Source organism: Neolamprologus brichardi, chromosome 3, assembly GCF_056152115.1.
Source record: "Neolamprologus brichardi isolate AB-2024 chromosome 3, ASM5615211v1, whole genome shotgun sequence".
Taxonomy (NCBI): Eukaryota; Metazoa; Chordata; class Actinopteri; order Cichliformes; family Cichlidae; genus Neolamprologus; species Neolamprologus brichardi.
The window spans coordinates 25989621-26008025 of record NC_142106.1 but is presented as its reverse complement, the minus strand read 5'-3'; the positions used below and the strand labels follow the sequence as shown (position 1 = coordinate 26008025).

General features: G+C 42.2%; 1 protein-coding gene across 1 annotated transcript in view; it reads right to left on the bottom strand.

The window, feature by feature from the left end:
• shroom4 (shroom family member 4) overlaps positions 1-18405 on the bottom strand; it is a 107403-nt gene that overhangs the window by 62583 nt on the left and 26415 nt on the right. Inside the window, exon 2 of the mRNA XM_087835422.1 lies at positions 2696-2847. Within this exon, the coding sequence (XP_087691548.1) occupies positions 2696-2847 (152 nt within the window). The remainder of the gene's footprint in view (positions 1-2695; positions 2848-18405) is intronic.

The window sequence follows — 18405 nt, the reverse complement described above, 5'->3', positions numbered from 1 at the left end:
TAACAAGGCACCAAGGTCGCCATCTGACGGAAGGAGCAATCAGAGCTGCTGGGCTGTGGGTTTTAGGCGGCAAAAAACTAGTCAATTCAGTAATCCACAAATGTTTAACCTGCCGCAAACTACGTGGAAAACAAGAACAACAACTCATGGCGGACCTACCACCTGAACGCCTAAAAACTTGTCCTCCTTTCACCTACGTTGGCCTTGATGTCTTCGGACCATGGTCCATAACAACCAGGCGTACCAGGGGCGGAGCAGCTGAAAGTAAGCGGTGGGCCATCATGTTTACCTGCATGAGTTCGAGAGCTGTGCATATTGAGGTAATCGAATCTCTGGACACATCCAGCTGCATAAACGCCCTCCGCCGCTTCTTCGCTCTGAGAGGCCCCGCCAAACAGCTGCTATCTGACCGTGGCACCAACTTTATTAGCACTTCAAAGGAACTTGGAATGGATAAATCACTCCAACAGTACCTAACTATCCAAGGCTGCAGTTGGGAGTTTAATCCACCACATGCATCCCACATGGGAGGCTCTTGGGAGCGCATGATTGGAGTCGCCCGCAGAATCCTGGACTCCATGCTACTACAAAATAAGATTCAACTGACTCACGACGTGTTATGCACACTCATGGCTGAGGTTACAGCCATAATAAATGCAAGGCCGCTCGTCCCAGTGTCTTCTGATCCAGAGAACCCTTTCGTCCTATCCCCTTCAATGCTCCTTACGCAGAAATCTTGTCTCCTATCCCCACCTGGAGACTTTTCGGATAAAGACCTCTACAACAAACAATGGAGACGGGTCCAAGCCCTTTCCAACCAGTTCTGGACACGCTGGAGGCGAGAGTATCTACCCACATTGCAGCAAAGGCAGAAATGGACCGGGTCGCGCAGAAACCTCCAAGTTGGTGACCTGGTTCTGCTCAAGGACAAGCAGGTTGCACGAAACAGCTGGCCCATGGCCAGGGTCACTGCCACATTCCCAAGCAAGGACGATCGAGTAAGGAAAATTGAGGTAAAGACATGCGATCAAGGATGCATAAAGACATTTATGCGACCAGTTACAGAAGTTATCCTCCTCATGCCAAAGGACTGAATGCATAATGTTTGTTTAGCAGAGTGGCCTCCCGAGGCCAGGCGGGGAGTGTGTTGCCCTTAAGGCATTTCTCTGAATAAATAGGTTCATAAGTTTGAAATAAATAATTCTAAAAAGATTTGCCATTAAAAAATTAATATGTGTTGTTAAAATGAGTAATTCATGCTTTACTTAAGTTTTAGTTAAAAGGAAAATATCGCTAAAATGTATTTCCTGTTCTGGCGGGGCACTTCCGGTTCCGGTCAAGCACTTCCGGTTTTGGTCAAGCACTCGGTTTTGCTGAGAAACAGGCTCCTCATGCTAAAGGCAGTATGGAGATGTAATCAAATGCCATCTACTCCGAATTATCAGGCTGGAACGCCGTAAGTTACTTTATATTACAGTTCATGCAGATAGCTTTGGATATTAATGTATATTTTGCTAACATGAATGTTTTAGTGAGAGTAATGCACTTTATTGATGTAAACATGCTTCTGCCTGTTGAGATGGAGTTTATTTTCTGTCATTTCAGTTTTCACCACATGTTCATGGAGACGATTAAACAAGCTGCAACTAAACTCCAGGGTCTTCATTTGTGGTTTAACTCGGTGTCACCAACATCCTCGTTGAAAACACTATACCTGCTGTAATGACCCTTTGTAAATTAACCGCAGCCGAAGCACACTATCTTAACGATACCATAATGTGGGTATCGGGTAACTGATAATAGTTAAACCAGTCACAACATTTGGCAACACCTCCCTGAGCCTGGTTCAGCCACAGCTTTCTTCCTTTTAAAAGGGAGTTTTTCCTTCCCACTGTCTCCAAGTGCTGCTCATAGGGGACATAGGGGTCTTTACCTTAAAGGTGAAGTGTAGGGCTTCAAAAATATGCACTGACCAGGTTAAGAGTTGTGGAAACTGTTCAGTACTTTAATGATGTTGACATAAACTAGTGAAATCAATTAGTATCTGAGTCTTGATTTATTTTGACAAACCTTACTCAGTAATGACCCTTCAGGTCACCTCCGTGTTGCCAACTGGTGCCTTTTCATTCCCCTTTAGAGCTTTCTTCCCCAGAAAAGGAGCACCGGGTAAAAAAATTGACAGTGCTGCTCTGTAACCGATCTCCTGCACTCGTTGGTTTCCCACTGCTCAGCAGCTGCAAACACATGAAGCCCTTGCTCTGAGAACAAAGTAAGAGCCTTTCTGTTTCTTCTGACTTTCTCTCTTAGCACAATTTCAAATGTAAATACAGCCAAGAATCACAGCAAAGTCATTATCTTTACCAAAACTGTAGGGGGGCTTTGTTGGACGATGTTGCAGTGATAACCTCATTCGTGAGCCCGTTCGCCAAGATTCTTTGTTAGAGGTAATTACACATTATAATATTATCTCAGCTTGTTCAGTTCCTCTCACCGTTGCAAACTTTTATTTAAATAAACGTTTACGGGAACTCTCACGAATGCTGGTATAGCTGCTTCTGCAGCAGCGCCGAATCCGAGTCTGTGTGAGAGGTATGCGTAGCTTCTGATTTTGTCAAATGACATCTCCACCCACAGCTCTGTCTGCTAACCCTAGCATGAACCTCTCGTGGATCTGTGTAGTTCTCACAGCGTTTACCTCCTGACTGTGAGCTTCAGTATCCTGTAGGATCCCTTAATGAGAATCAGGGCTTCTTGTCTGCTGCCGTAGAGGGGGGATCCGTTTATGTTAATGAGTTCATCACCAACTTTCAGCTTCTTGCAGTGGGCAGCCTTCCCTCCGTCCTCGATCTGCAGACAAAGACACGATTTGGTTGAGATGAAAGAAGACACTTGGAAGGCAAACAGAAGGACATTCAAGAAAAAAAGAAATCATTCTAATAATAAAAAAAGTCACTCAAAGACACGTCTGCGCTGCCAGAACGACTCCTTTAAAGCCCATTTTGAAGACATTTTTTGTTAAACTGTCTTTGTCCCCCTGGCAACTTCACCCTAGACAGCATCTCCAAAAACAGCCCGAACCAAACATCCCACAGAAACCCATCACATTCCCCTGTAATAGATTCTGTGTGTGTGTTTGGCACAGAGGTGACTGCGGGTCACACAGTGGTGAAGGCTTTGCCGTTAACGCATTGCTGGGATGTTTCAGGGTGTTTTTTAGGCTGCAGAGAAGTGAGACATTGACGATTGTGCGGTGCAGTGTGGTGAGAGGTTTCAGTTCAGCCATAAATCTCTCACACACACACACACACACGAAGAGGAGAAAGCATGAAAGAAATAAAAGACAGGAACACACAGATGGACGGGGCAAATGACCTTACTGAGCGGACCACCGGCAGGAAGACAGTCAGGCCAACAATGACAGAAAAATCAGGACGGATCTTTTTTTGTCATTTATTTTGCTGCGGTTTGATTCCCACATTTAGAGAAGTACTGGAACAACATGCTCATGCATTCAAAGAACAAATATGCATGTCACTGCAAATGCACTATAACGCTTCTGCTGGCACCTCGTTTCAGTAGTACTAACGCTTCAACATAGGTAGTGTGTCATCAGTGACAGTAGCTCATTGGAAAAACAGGATGGAAAATGCCCGCTGTTTACCTACACTTACCTGTTTACTAGGGGTGCAACGATACACAAAATTCACGGTTCGGTTCGGTTCGATACTTTGGTGTCACGGTTCAATATTTGTTCGATACAAAAAAAAATGTTCATGCCTTTTTAATTTGTCATTTATTAAAATTATAAATATATATTTTAACTCAAAAGTACAGTTTTTAAATTTAATGTTGCTGAAACAACAAAGTCATAAAATAAATATATCTGATCGAGAAATCACTCATCTTTGGAAAAGAGAGTTTATTACAGAGAAATGGCTCTTTCCAAAATAAAAGCTATACTATCGCTTCTTCTGGGCTATATTCTCAGCAGCATATTAAACATATCAGGTCCCCATAAGGAGAATCATGTGCTAACGGCTGTCTAAATGACTCGGCTAAAGTTTGTAGCATGCGTGCTTGTTGTTTTTGTCTGCTTCCACTTGTCTTTGCACTAGGATGCTGTCGGAGTAAATGTGCTGTCATATTCATTGTGTTCCCACTAGTGCTGTCAGCATTAATCTCGTTGAAATGAGGTTAACGCCACAACGTGGCAAATCTCCGTTAACGAGTTACTGCGGATCACCCCGTGCGTGGGGCTGGACGGCCAACACGTTAACGAGCTAACTGCGCTAACACACTAGTTCCCACCAATGTAATTGAGCATTGTTGGCACATCCAACATACTGTTTTACTTTAGTCCATGACGCGCTTACCTTCAGGGTCATACGTCACATGAAAACCAAAATAGTTCCAAACGCAAGATCTGAATGAGGGTGGGGGAGGTTAAAATAAAAAAATAAATTAAAAATTTTGTATTGTTCGATATATATGCGTACCGAACCGAAAGCACTGTATCAAACGGTTCAATATCGATACGAGTATCGTTGCACCCCTACTGTTTACCTATACTTACCTGTTTACGTACACTTAAAAATGCTGCAGCCTGGGAGCATCAATAAAACAGTTGTTTCCTCGATCATCGGAAACATTACTGTAAATTCTCTTAAAACATCAAAAAGTATCAAACCATCAAGTTGTCAGAACTTTTCCATCACAAAGTACTGGATCGCTTCTCATGACATCCGTACTACAAACCACATGAGAATGTCTGCTTATTGGCTAGCTGTGAACAAAGCAAATGCAGGAAGTCATTGGTTGATTTTATGGTTTACTGCTGCAGTGTGTGTACTCTCCAGGTCTGCAGTACTCTGTGGCATCCTTAATGCAACGCATACCTGCTACTCTGCTCAGACCTGCGACGTACACCTGGTAGTTTAGTCGAGGCTGGACCATGTTCTCTCTATAAACGAACCGTTTTAGAGTTTAGATTCGAAACTTGACAGAGTCTGTGCAGTTGCCGTTGTCCGACCTCCACACACAATCCACAGCAAGGAGTAAAACAAACCCGAGTTCGTCAGAAAGTGGTGCAGGTGTGAATGCACTCTAATGATTACATTGTATTTTTCAGCTGACTGTCTGCATCCCCACCTGCATGCCTTACAGAAACCGCTGCATTAGAGGGGGAGGAAGTCTTTTAGTGACCAACCATCATGTACAATCCAACGCGCCAGAACAGAATCAGTGGACAAGCTTTATTTTGAAAGTTCGAACGCTTATCTCATCTTGCATTTTCTCAACCGGATAAGCTTGTTGGCCAATCTGGTGGCGTGGTTGCCTGTTATGTTATTCTTTACAGAGGATTTCATCTCACGGTCTCCACCTTCACCATGTTGGTGCTCATACAACTCTTGATCTTTGTTCTGCAGCAATGAATTGAATATTTGTCCAGTACTTTGGTTTAGAAGCCATGAGACTTGAACAACTTTGAGCCTACTTTGAGTGACCTGTGTTTCTTTTTCCTGTACTGAGTTGGTTTCTGTCATATTTTAGTCCTGCTTATACAACAAAATGACTGGGTGTGCCTCAGAAGTTAGTGAGGGTGGTCTCTGCCTATGCAGCTACACTTGGAAACTATTCTAAAGGTCATTAAACCACATCTTTATTGACATATGCTGAGGTGTCAAAAATCATTGTTACAGGTGACGCAAAGGCGAGGTCGTCAGGTTTTGGGTTGTGAGTTAATCGGTCAACTCAAACACTTTGTCATCTTTTATAAGTATGTTGGCACTGTCATGCATTTTTTTCCTCTCACTGCCTCTTGAGCTAAAACCGTTTTAAAAATGTACCTTTTTGCAAAAAAACAACAACAAACAAACCAAAAAGCACAAGTGAAGGTGGCAACACATTTCTGTTCACAAACCACTGTCTTAATTTAAATGTGTTTAAACTAAGGCTACGTCCACACGTACACGGGTATTTTTGAAAACTGAGATTTTCCATTTTCGTTTTAAAAAATAATCCCGTCCACACGTAAAGGCAGAAATGAAGGAAAATGCTGCTAGGAACATGCCAAAGCAACAGGTGGCGCTATATTCCTAATCGTGTAGAAATGTTGGCCAATCAGAAGTCTAGAAGCCTCGGTGGGAAAAAGTAAACAAAGCTGGGGCATAGAAGCAGAACCGAGTCGTATGTGTGGAAGGACAGTAACTGTGTGTGTATATGTAAGCATTTAAACACTGCAGAGAGTATAATTAACAGTAACAGTATTGTAGAAATTCATTTCACAGAAACAATAACGTGGCGCACAGTGTGACGTCAAAAAATGCGCACACCTTTGACGCTGCGTTTTCTCCGTTTTTCTCGTCCACATGTAAACGCAAAAACTGAGTTTTCAAAAATATCCACCCTGGCCGGAGTTTTTAAAAATCTCCGTTTTCAGTGACCAAAAACGCTGTTTACGTGTGGATGAAAGGTGCAAACGCATAGAAAAATCTGCGTTTGGACGTGTGGACGTAGCCTATGACACTGATACTGGGTAATCTGGGAACACAAAACTTTGTTTCAGAGATAAGTGATAAAATGCTGTTGGTATGTATTTAATTACCTCTAAAAAGGATCTTTGTCCAGTAAAGTCACTTAATACAAAGTATAGTAAGTGTGTAATTATTCGATTACAGCAGGGGCATGTAGGTTTAAATGGTTACTGTGAAGGCCCCCCCCCCCCAAATTTCACAACCCTCAAATAGTGACTGAAATCCTTTTTCTTCTTTGGCTTTGTCAGAGGTCACCAGGCAGCTAGAAGCTGGTTTTATTATCCATCACTTTCAGATATCAACCCCAGGTGAATTCCACTATTAACCCAGAATAAATGCTCTTTAAAGATGTCTCCGGGGCAAACGTAAAGGAATATATTCCAGGGTGGAAACAGAGAGCAGACCTGCCCCTCCTTTTATTAATCATTCATTCATTCACTTTTTTGCTTTTACTGCTTCAGAAAAAAAAAAAATCAAAGGAATGCGTGTCATGGAAACACAGGTCTGATTTCACGGTTTCAGGATTTTACAGACACGCAGCGGGGGACTCAGCCCTGCGAGCCAACTCAAACATAAAGCGAGATCTTTCACATATTAACTCATTCTTTCTGCCGAGCTCTCCTGGGTCTCATGCTGTCATCGACTTCAAAGGTTAAATATTTTCATCCAAACATGAAAAACTTTAAGCAGTTAGTCACATTTGAAAGGGACACTTTTATCACAACTTTGGGTCTTGGTAGCACTCTGTTTCCATGCTGTTTTAAAACTATTTTAAGAGTCCAATTTAAGAATGATGACTCAGTGACTTAGGCTAAGTCATCAGGTCTTTCTAATATGCATTGGCCTGTGTCCATTTATCATACCTGAGAGGAACAATGCCAGAAAATAGTTTTCTATCAACATCCCTAATTATAGCAAACAGATGACAAACAAACACCCCTCTGGAAAACCCTGCTGGACCATCTATTAACAATAAAACAGTAAAACAACAGTAACATCAATGGTGATGAAGGTGGGGTCAGGTCGGCAGATTGAGGTATTACTCTCTTACTCTCCAGGTAAGTATTATATAGAATTTTCCAGATTGGCTGTCAAATTAAGACACTCCTTACTGTTTTGTATTTGCTTCTAAGGACTCGGTCTCTTGAACAGTGCTCAAGCCTTTTGGCCTTTTTTTCACTCACTTTCAGTCCTTTCCTTGTACCTGACCAGGAATAATGTTATGACTTATTATTTAACTATTAATCATTCAAGGATAAAAAAAAAAAGGGCACCTAACTCAAGAGATGAACCACATAACAGTTAACTTCACAGGAAACCAATTTTAAATTGTATCTTTAGGCATTTTATTATTAGCAGCCTGTCACAAAAACATCAACAGATTGTGACCCATCCTGTAATACCAAGCTGAAACTATCTGATTAGATGCCAAACACACTGCCAGTGCATTAAAGAAACATAACTGGAAAGAAAAACACTGTGAAACATTATCCTCCCCAGAGCCAGGACCTCAACATTACTGAAGCTGTTTGGGATCATCTAAAGCAGTAATTTTCAAACTGTGGTAGGTGTACCACTAGTGGTACTTGAACTCTCTCTGTGCAGGAAGTCTCCATTTTTTAAAGATTAAATAATATACCATTGTGGAGGTATGCAAAGACTACACAAGAGCTTTGAGTCCTCTATGAAGAGCAGCCTTTGCTTATCGCCAGCTGTCGTGGCCACTACGGAGTGCTTGCGGGCTCGTTTCCCTGGGCCTTGAAACTGCAAAGGCAGCACGGCGCTGTTAAGTTGATGGTAAAAACGCAGCCCTTTTCCACAGTGTCACCGTGCCGAGATCCTAGCCACCATCGATGAGTCAGAGGCCCCCAGGAGAATCGGTGGGGGTGCGGGAGATGCCATCAGTAAGTCGGGAACTATCGCCTGGATGCCGAAACTCCTGGTAGCCAGTGAACTGTAATCCTTCGCGGCCAGCAACGGGGAGTTGGGTGGGTCATAAGTGTGGTACTTCAAGAGCCATATTTTATGAGGTGGTACTCATTGTGAAAAGTTTGAGAACCACTGATCTAAACGTTGCTAACATCCAAAGAAAAGGTTTCACTGTCCATTAAGAAACCTGGAGAAGACTACTTAAAGTTACAAGAAAGCTGCCTAAGAGAGTCTGGGCTGTGTTGAAGAACAAAGGTATTATTGACTTATTAATAATGACTTTCAAACTGAATACAAATCTACAAACTCTGCTTGTGCCTTGTTACCTGTATTTCCATCTACGTTTCAATAAATCCATCCATTCCACTTATCCTTTTCAGGGTCGCGGGGGGTGCAGGAGCCTATCCCAGCTGTCATAGGGCGAGAGGCAGGGTACACCCTGGACAGGTCGCCAGTCTGTCACAGGGCTAACACACAGGGACAGACAACCATTTGCGCTCACATTCACTCACGCATTCACACCTATGGGCAATTTAGATTTTTCAATTAACCTTTCCCCACAAAGTGCATGGACGGTGGGAGGAAGCCGGAGTACCCGGGGAAAACCCACGCAAACACGGGGAGAACATGCAAACTCCTCACAGAAAGACCAAAGGAAGGGCAAATGATAAATTGACTGGTTCTTATACATCACGTTTCTACTCAGCGTGAGCACTCAAAGCACTTTACACAACATGTCTCAATTAGCCATTCACACACATTCACGGAAGCACTTTTTTCTCTTCATGCACATTCACACTCTGATGGATGCAAGAACGTGGACTTCAGTATCTTGCACTAGGATACTTTGGCACTCAGACTAGAGAAGCCAGGGATGGAGCCACCAACCTTGTGATCAGCAGATGACGTACTCTACCTCCCGACCTATAACCACTGAAACTTTTCTTCAGTCCCCAAAAAGCAAACAAACCCTGTGGCACCACTGACAGCTAAAGATGGATGGTTAGTGAAACTAGCCTAACCCTATAAAACTAGGGTTACAGGAAAGTAAGGCACAGGGAAGCTGTAGGATGAATGTTAAACTGTTCTCAGTAAAAGCATGTTGAGCATCCCTGACAGACGGATAAATATCATTAAATGAAAGGAAGACAAGATTCTGATCTGGATTATTTACAGTGAAAAACTAATCCAGAGTTCAAGTACAGACTGACTCTTACCTAGTCTAATATTTTAAAAACATCTGAGCCCTGGGCTGTTAAAAACTCAAGTGTGTTACGCTTGAACCGTGCTAATAAAAAGCTGATTATGAAACATAAATAGTTCATAGAGTTTATGCCACAGCAAAGCACCACTGTAAACAAAAAAATAAGGAGCACAAGAGGCAGAGACCAATTAATTAATAAGCGGCTAAAACCACAATAACAGCTTCAGGGCATCATTTTGAAGCTGAAGTTTACCTTTGACCCCTACACAGAGGTGAGAACACAAAACATTTTCACAGGGAGCGGTGAAATTTAATGTACATCACACTGAACTGTGTCTACTGAAGCCACTTCCACACACACATTACTGTAAAATACAGAACACACACATGCACGCACACAGACACACGTATGCAAAAAGGCCGCCAGGCTGTGTTGAACCCATGTGACACAGTACTTATGTTCGCTTGTTTCTAATGAGTTTGTCATTATGAAAACAAACCAGGGGCAGAAATGGCTGCAGTGCTGGGATGTTTAACGCTGCTTACAATGAGGATCACTGTTACACACACACACACACACACACACACACACACACACACACACACACACACACACACACACACACACACACACACACACAGTCCAAAGCACAACACGCATGGTTTAGGAACTCAAATACACAGCAATAATATGACCCCTAATTATCCAGCAATGTAATAAATGCTGGACTCTAATGAAATAAACAGTGCTGGTGGAAGATTAAAACACACTCTGGTCGACGCTTGGCTCTGCTAAAACTATCAGTGTGCCGTTAAGCTTCAGGAGTAATCTGTCATTTTCCCATGGATGAAAGAGGAGCGGAGCAGAGCGGAGGAATGTAATGAGGAAGGGGGAAACGCAGGATGGGAATATGATGAAGAAGAAGACAAGATTTTTAGAGAAAGCAAGGCAGCATGCGCTGAAAAAGGGAAGGAAAAAGGATTTTTTTTAAAAAACAAAAAAACAAAAAGGTAAGTGCCTGAAGAAATATAAACAGGAAGAGAGATGAAGATGAGGGGGGAGATATACAAGAGGGTGAAATAGTGTAGACAGATGAAATAAAACAGAAGGGGAACTAAGGAGGAATAAAGTGAGATGTATAGATAGAAAGAGAATAAGTGAAAGGAGGTGGATGGAGGGAAGGGGTGGATGAAGAGCAAACAGAAAGGAAATGAAGAGGGAAAAAAATCAACTACATGAAAAACAAAAGAAGGAGATCTAATGAGGTTAATGTTTAAAGAGGGTTATAAAGAAGTATCAAAGGAAAGGGAGATGGAAAACAGAGAAGAAGAAAAGAGGAAGCGCAATAGAAAGATGGGAATGAATGGGAAAAACCTGAAGGAATAGCTTAGGGGGAATGGTAGAAAAACACAAAGTAAAGAAGATGCAGGACAGAACAACAAAAGGAAACTTATGAAGGCTAAAGAGCAGAAGTGAAAAACAGGGCAGGAAGAAAAGATGATTAAGATCAGAACCAAACAAGATGAAGAAGAGAGGAAACAAAAACAAGGAAAAACAACAGAGGAAGGGAACTTACAAGAGAATAAAGAAAGGACTAAAAGAAGGATGTGTGTTGGAAGTGGAATAAGGAATTAAGGAGGATGTAATCAAAGGTAACGGTAGAAGGAAGAAGTAAGGTTGGGGTGGAAAGGAGAAAGATTAAGGGAAAAATGAGGAATAAATGAAGGAATAAGGGAGGAGGACTGGGAAAAAAAGAAATGTGGAAGAAGGGAAATGAGAGCCGGATATAGGATGTATACAGAAATGGGATGATGGGAACTCAGACAAAAAGATGAAAGAAAAAGAAGGAAAAATACACAGATAACAGCAGGATAATTAATAAGGAAGAAACTTAAAAGAGAATAGGCTATGTAGATAGAGAAGGAGTAAGGGAGGACAGGGGGTATGAGGAAGGTAGGAAGAAGAGGCTGGATGAGCAAAAGGAAGCAGGAGGAAAAGGAACAGGGTAGGGAGGAGACGACCTGAGGGCGGCGTGCTGTAATCTGCCGCGCACACCTGTGGATTTTACATACTAAACCCCAGCATGTGGGTTTGTGGGGCATAATTAGAGAGCGGTATTAAGAGAGTTTATGACGCACAGAGCAGGCAGATGTGTGGGAGGCTGAAGTCATTACCCAGAACTCGTTTCTTGACAAGCTTTTCGTTCTAGGTGCTTCACATCATCCTGCCAGAGAGCCAACGTTCCACAAAGGTTGACCGACGAATTTACAGCACGAAGACGTCGGCTTCAGAACCCGCGTTAATCGAGAGTTCATGAAGACAAACTCAGGCAACATTCCTGGAGATACAAGGCGCTGGCTTGATAATCTATAATCAAATGTCAACTTAAATTACAAATTTGGCTTTGACATTGATGCTGCACTTCTTTCTTTGCAGCGGCGCTCTCATTTTGTCTGAGAGTGACTCTCAGTCCTTCACAGAAGCTGTAGCAAACGATGAGCTATGAGGAGGGAGGAAAATGAAACTGTAGAATGCAGTTCCTCAAGTGGCCACTTGAGGCACCATAGACTTCAATGTTAAAATGTCCTAATTTCTAGCATAAATACACATTTATAGTGTGGTCCCTGTTTTGATTTCTTTGGAGTTTCTCCTTCATAGAAACTAGACAGAAGGTGTTATTGTTTGTTTGTTTGTTTGTTTAATAAATAAGCCTTGGTGGTTTCTGTTTTGTTCCCGAACATCTAAACCAATTTCCTCTCATTCGAGGGGGACGGTTTGTCACCACTTTGACAAGATCTAGAAGAAGACCCACAGTCGAATAACTTTTACTCATGTATAAATGTTTGAAATGATGACCCAGCGTGCCATCATGCATGTGCCAAACAGTAGAAAAACAATCAAAACAAAGTGAAACAGCTCCAGAGACACACTCTGCACAAAACATCTCTCATCTGTCACACCCTGCTCGATAAAGGGTTTTCCCCTCACTTTGTATGTATCTATACGCCTCCTCTCAGCTGTTTCACAGCTCAGCTTCACTCCAGTCTGACCTACATGTCTGCAGTGTATGTGTGTGTGTGCATGTGTGTGTGTGTACTGCTGTGGGATGTCCAGACAGGGTGAGGTCACTCCAAGCACTGAGGAGTCAGAGAAGAATGGCCTCTCTGTGAGCTGAAACACACGCACGCACGCACACACAGGTCAGACACACCCTTTTATATTTAGATTCAAGTGGTGACTTCACAGCCTCGAGGTGTGTGTATGTGTGTGTTTATACAGTGGCACAGTGCCCACTGCTGTGCCCTGGAAAAAGACGGAAATCCCCCCCACATGCTAGTCACAGGTTGTCATCACTCAGCTATCACCTGACTGCGCTGAACAACAGTCCCTTTATCAAAAACTGGAACGATTAGCTTCAGACTGAAGATCATTAACTGCAAAATTGTTCGTGTGTGTGTGAGAGAGATGATTAACACAGCAAACATGTGCACTTCAATATTAACCAGCAGGAGACACACATGCATGTGTAAACACATGTATTAGCCGAGTCGTGGAGGCATAACTGGGCTTATTTTGGCCTCATCATGTTAATCATTACGTTTTTTTATGGGGAAGACTTGGTTTAATGTTGCAGGTGGTTACCGTTAAATAGATGTCAACGCAGGGTCCTCTGAAAGCAGGCCTGTGCGCCTACCATGGGCGAGGCGGTGCAGGAACACGTGCATTTAAAACCTCAAATTGCAGAAAGGACGAGACAGAGAAAATGAGCAGCTCTAAGAAAGTTTGTGTGTAAAAGCAAAGATGCTCCGAAAAGGAAAAAAAAACAAGCGCTGGCACGCAGCAGCAGAGTCTGGGAAAAGCTGTGTCATTCCTTTCACTGCTGGCTACAGAAGCGAGAGAAGGAAACCACTCTTCGATTGTTTACACGAAGACGTCCAGAGAGAATAAAACAGGGGTTTTTTTTTAGGTTTTTTGCTTTTAGGGAGGACTCTGAGAGCGGAGTGGATGTGTCATGTGTTTGAATGACACAGAAGCTGGGTTTTGAGTTGCATGTAACATTCACATGCAAGAACACACACACAAGGAGAGGATGAGGGCGCAAACATGAAGCTGAACGAGCCTGATGAAATCCTTTTGCCCAATGACCTGTAAACGTTTGTCTTAGTGTGGTGCTGTTGGTCATTGTGTGATTATAATATGCCACTTTTAGAGCGTCAAACACCTTATTGATCCCTTAAGTGTACTGAATATATTAAGTACATGATAACTAAATAATAATGAGTATTAGTGGAGTTTTTCAAGTTTTAAAATGCACTTTAGGGGGCAGCTATGCACATAGTTTGAATCTATGTTACCTTGTTTAGCATTTTTCTGTTTAACACGAGTATTTTTATTACAAATGTGGCCAAAACTGCTTTGAGGGACGCCTATTATTGTGTTTTATATGGACAAACCCCAATTATTACTGAAGCAGCGTTCCTAATCTAAGAAATGATTCAGATTCAGTTTTAGTCTTTAGATGAGGTCACAAACTGCTGCAATAAGCGCTTAAGAATTTGCTTTGCTGTGAGAAAGTCCCACGTCTTCCTCCCCTGCCCCTCTTCTGGTTTACACCAGCGACCAGTCTCACGGCAGCTTTCTAAGTCTTTGCTAACTGTTAAATAATAACAACGTGTCCATGCTCCTTTAGTAACCTAACGCTTGACAGGGATCAAACCATTTCGCTTCTATTCTTTGGCCATGTGACAAACACACAAATGGCAACAACGTGGGGGGTGAAACTTGTATGTTTTTATTATAAATGGAAGAATTTTAACTTAAAGATGGAAAATATTTTTGTGACTGAAAACTTTTTTTGCAAGGAGGACAAATGATGATAACAATGAAGTCGCTTTTCCAATTATGAAATGCAATATATTGATAATTGTCTTGTTTATCTGGCATCTAGCCTTAATATAGCCAATAGGCTTAATAGGCCAATTTCATAAAGGAGTTATAAAAATGAAAGAATAGCTTTAAAAACTATGGTGATGACAGCAGACCATCTGCCTGGATCTCACCCTATCCCCAGCATCTGTCACACCAACCCTCTGCATGCTCTCATTACATGTAGTTTTCCTCTTTTCCTCTTGCCTGGAGCTCAATCTTCAACACCCTTTATCCAATATATCCGCTATTCCTCTTCTGCACATGTCCAAGCCATCTCAGCCTTTCCTCTCTGACTCCCAATGAAACTCTGAGCAACTTAAACTCTTCCACTTCCAGCACAGCCTCCTGTCTCTAAACCATACATCATACTCACTACCATCTTGTAAAACTTCCCTTTCACTCTTCCTGCTGTCCTTCTGTCACAAATTATCGTGTGCACTGTCTGATGCTTCGGATGGTTGCCAGGTATTTTAACGCATCCACTTTCACTACCTCTACTCTTTGCATCTTCACTGTTACACCTGTCTCCCTTTCACTCACACACATTTGTTCTCTCTTGCCTCTGCTCACTTTCATTCCTCCTCTCCCCAGTGCATACCTCCAGCTCTTCAGACTATAATCAACCTGCTCCCTACGCTCACTACAAAGCACAATGTCGTCTGCAAACATAGTCATCTGTCAAACTGTCCAACCTGTTTTTTGACATACTGCCCAAACAGCAAATCTCTCCTAGTTGTTACCATGAAAACAGACATACGTAGATGTATAAAGGGGGGGGAACAAAGAAGTACAAGACCTTTTCTTGCATTGTAAATTTGCCTTGTACAGTCTTTTGTTTTTTATATTATATTCTTTACTTTTCTGTCACTTTGCTGCTGGAACACGTGAATTTCCCCACTGAGGGACAATAAAGGATATTTCTCTTCCATTCTATTCTATTCTATTCCATTCATGACTGATCACAGCAGAAACTTTGCTTCCTCATGGCAGGAAAGGCGATGATTTCACTGAGTTAGCTGGTTTCTTGTGAGCATGGAAACGCACTGAATGATGCTCAGTGGTGCGTCTCCTCCGTGTCAAGGCCCTAAATAGAGCCATCAACATGACAGGTAAACACAAGACCCTCCATGAACCATGCCCCCCCCCAATCATGTTTGAGTGGATCCCAAGGACAAAGACCCTGGAAGTGGGTGGGGGGTGTTTGGGACGAGAAACCCCCTCTCAGGACCTCCTGCTGTGCACCAGCTTTGAGCTTCTGCTATTGTTTACTCCTCCATCTCCCAAGCCGAATGCCTGCGGATGCACTGAGGAGTAAATTTGGAAACAGCAGTTTGAAACGTGGAAACATGACTCGGAGGGAGCTGCCAGTTCTTTCTGCAGTTCTGAAGGTAGAGGCCAGTTTCTCCCACATTTCCTGTTATGATAACATTTGAATCCACCTTCTTTTCCACTACTTGGGGCTGCTCACAGCCACAAGTCTGAGTCACTCTGTGTTTGACCTCCGCAATGAGATCAAGAACTGTGAAGAAAATAAGCAAGACGCTACAGACTCCAGAGCTCCCAACACTCCCAACACTGCCTTTGAGGTGCACAAGTTGTCATTTGAGCAACCGCACAGGATAAATCCAGGAATTTATTTCATTGCGGTTTTTTTCATTTGATTCATTTTGGTGTTATGATTTTTCCATTCAAAGCTTTACTACCACTTGACAATGCTTCTTTTTGTTCTTTTGCACTACTGACAACATATATAACAAGTTAAAGATTAAAAACTTAAATATTTATTAGCAATGTTCAACTAAATGCCAGAATTGAAAATTAAAAGTTTTTTTCATTTAAATGTGACTTTTCAGTCCCCACACTGGAAATCACTGCTCCAAAGAACTGCTCCTCTACCTTTGACAGGCAGTAGCTATACAAGCTGACAATTTGCACATTTTTAAACAAGTGCAAAATTAGGTATACAATCATATTTTATACTTTAACTATTACTTATTCATACTTTGGGAAAATTCACAGATTTTTATACAGCACTTTTCTTGTCTTACTAACCACTTAAAGCTTTCTTTATCACACATCTGCACCTGTGGCCAACTTAGAATCACCAGTTAACCCAACATGTAAGTCTGATCACTGTTTGCCATGCTGGTTCTTCTAAAATGTAATCTAATGGTCTTTATAAAGGCCAATACTGATATATTTGTAAACAGCTAATATCTACAATATCAATGTAGCTGATATATCGTTCAGGTTCTAGTTCATTTTGGAAGGTTTTTGAACTATTTTTAAAAAAGGAAGTTAAAAAAAAAGTATCTTTAAGGGTGTACCTCTTTTTTGTATAAAGGACTTTAGTTTTAAATGTGTTACTGCAATTAAATGTACTCACTTAGGTACAAAAATCCATCACTGGTCCGCCTCTAGTTTTCAGATGATTTTTCCAGTTTCCAGTGAAAAACTGATTGATGATGAAAACAACCATTAGCTAACCTTTAGGCAGTGGTGAATAAAGCAGCTTGAGAAACCCACAAACATTTTCTCCTTATCAGCCAAGTAACATCATGAACTTCTATGGTTTTGTTCCCTTTAGGCCCTCTCTTTGTTTCTTTGTCTCTATAAATGTGAAGTGGAACACTGAAGCTTCAGTTATCCTCAAATAGCATCAATAAGCTTGTTCTCCATTTACAACTGCCATTAGAGTCAGGAGAACACCAGCTGATGGCTTTTTTAACAACGCAGTGTGAAGCAAATCTATATTTGAATATTTTAACTTGTGGATTAGTGGAATAGGAGAAAATGCATTAGAAAACATGAAAACTCTTATTCTAGGACCCCTCCTTTTCAAGTTGTGACCCCAGAGTGAGTCCCGCAGGTTTAAAGCACTACTACAAGCATATTTAAGAGTTCTCTTCTTGCGTCCCCAGCATTTCATGTTATGTTCATTTTTTCCCCTCACTCATTCTCATACAGCTGCACACACCCTTCATCAACCTCTGCCCTCCACTCTGAGCCTTGTGAGCTTCTCCTCCCTTCCTCACACCCACACTCACACAAGGCCTCCTTTATCAGGGTGGGGAGGAGGGGAGCTGCAGGGACGGAAAAAAAAATAGCTCCCACGCTCACACCGAAAGCGCCAACGGCCACACGTATGTGTGCGTTTGCATGATGTATACGGGTGTCTAGCTCCACTGATCCGTGGTGTTGTCCTTAAATGGCCTTTTTTCCATGGAAGAACCCAAGGGCGCAAACATGACAATGCCCCCCCAGTCAGGCACGTCCTTTTTTGGGTGAGGTTCTACTGATTTGGCCTGTTTAGGAGAGCAGAGAGCCCTGGGTCACTGACACATTTGGATCAAATTCAAAACAAGAGTGAGAAGGTAGCAGAGGAAAGGAAAAACAAGAGAAGAGTGAGAGGAAGGCAACAAGAAAGAGGTAAAAGAAAGGAAAAAAGGAAATCCAATGCCTTTTTGGGTTATTTTTAAGTCAGTCAAAATCTGAACACTGACTAATCACTGCCATCCTGAATTAAGACTCGAAACCACAGAAACATCCTGCGAGCTCCGTCACATGGATGAACTGCAGCATGTGAGCAAACGCCCTCTCACTTGTGAGCATAAGTCGTCTCTCTCTCTGTGCTTCTCTTAGAGGGGAAATGCTTCTTCGAGTCCTGGACAAACTCTGGTTAACTGACCTGGACCTGACGAAGCCCAGACAGGAAGCGAATCACGCACATCTTTGTTAATCCACTGATTAACAAAGATGTGGCTCATCCTCTCCCTGTCTGGTGTTTTTTGCTCAATCCTCATCCCTGT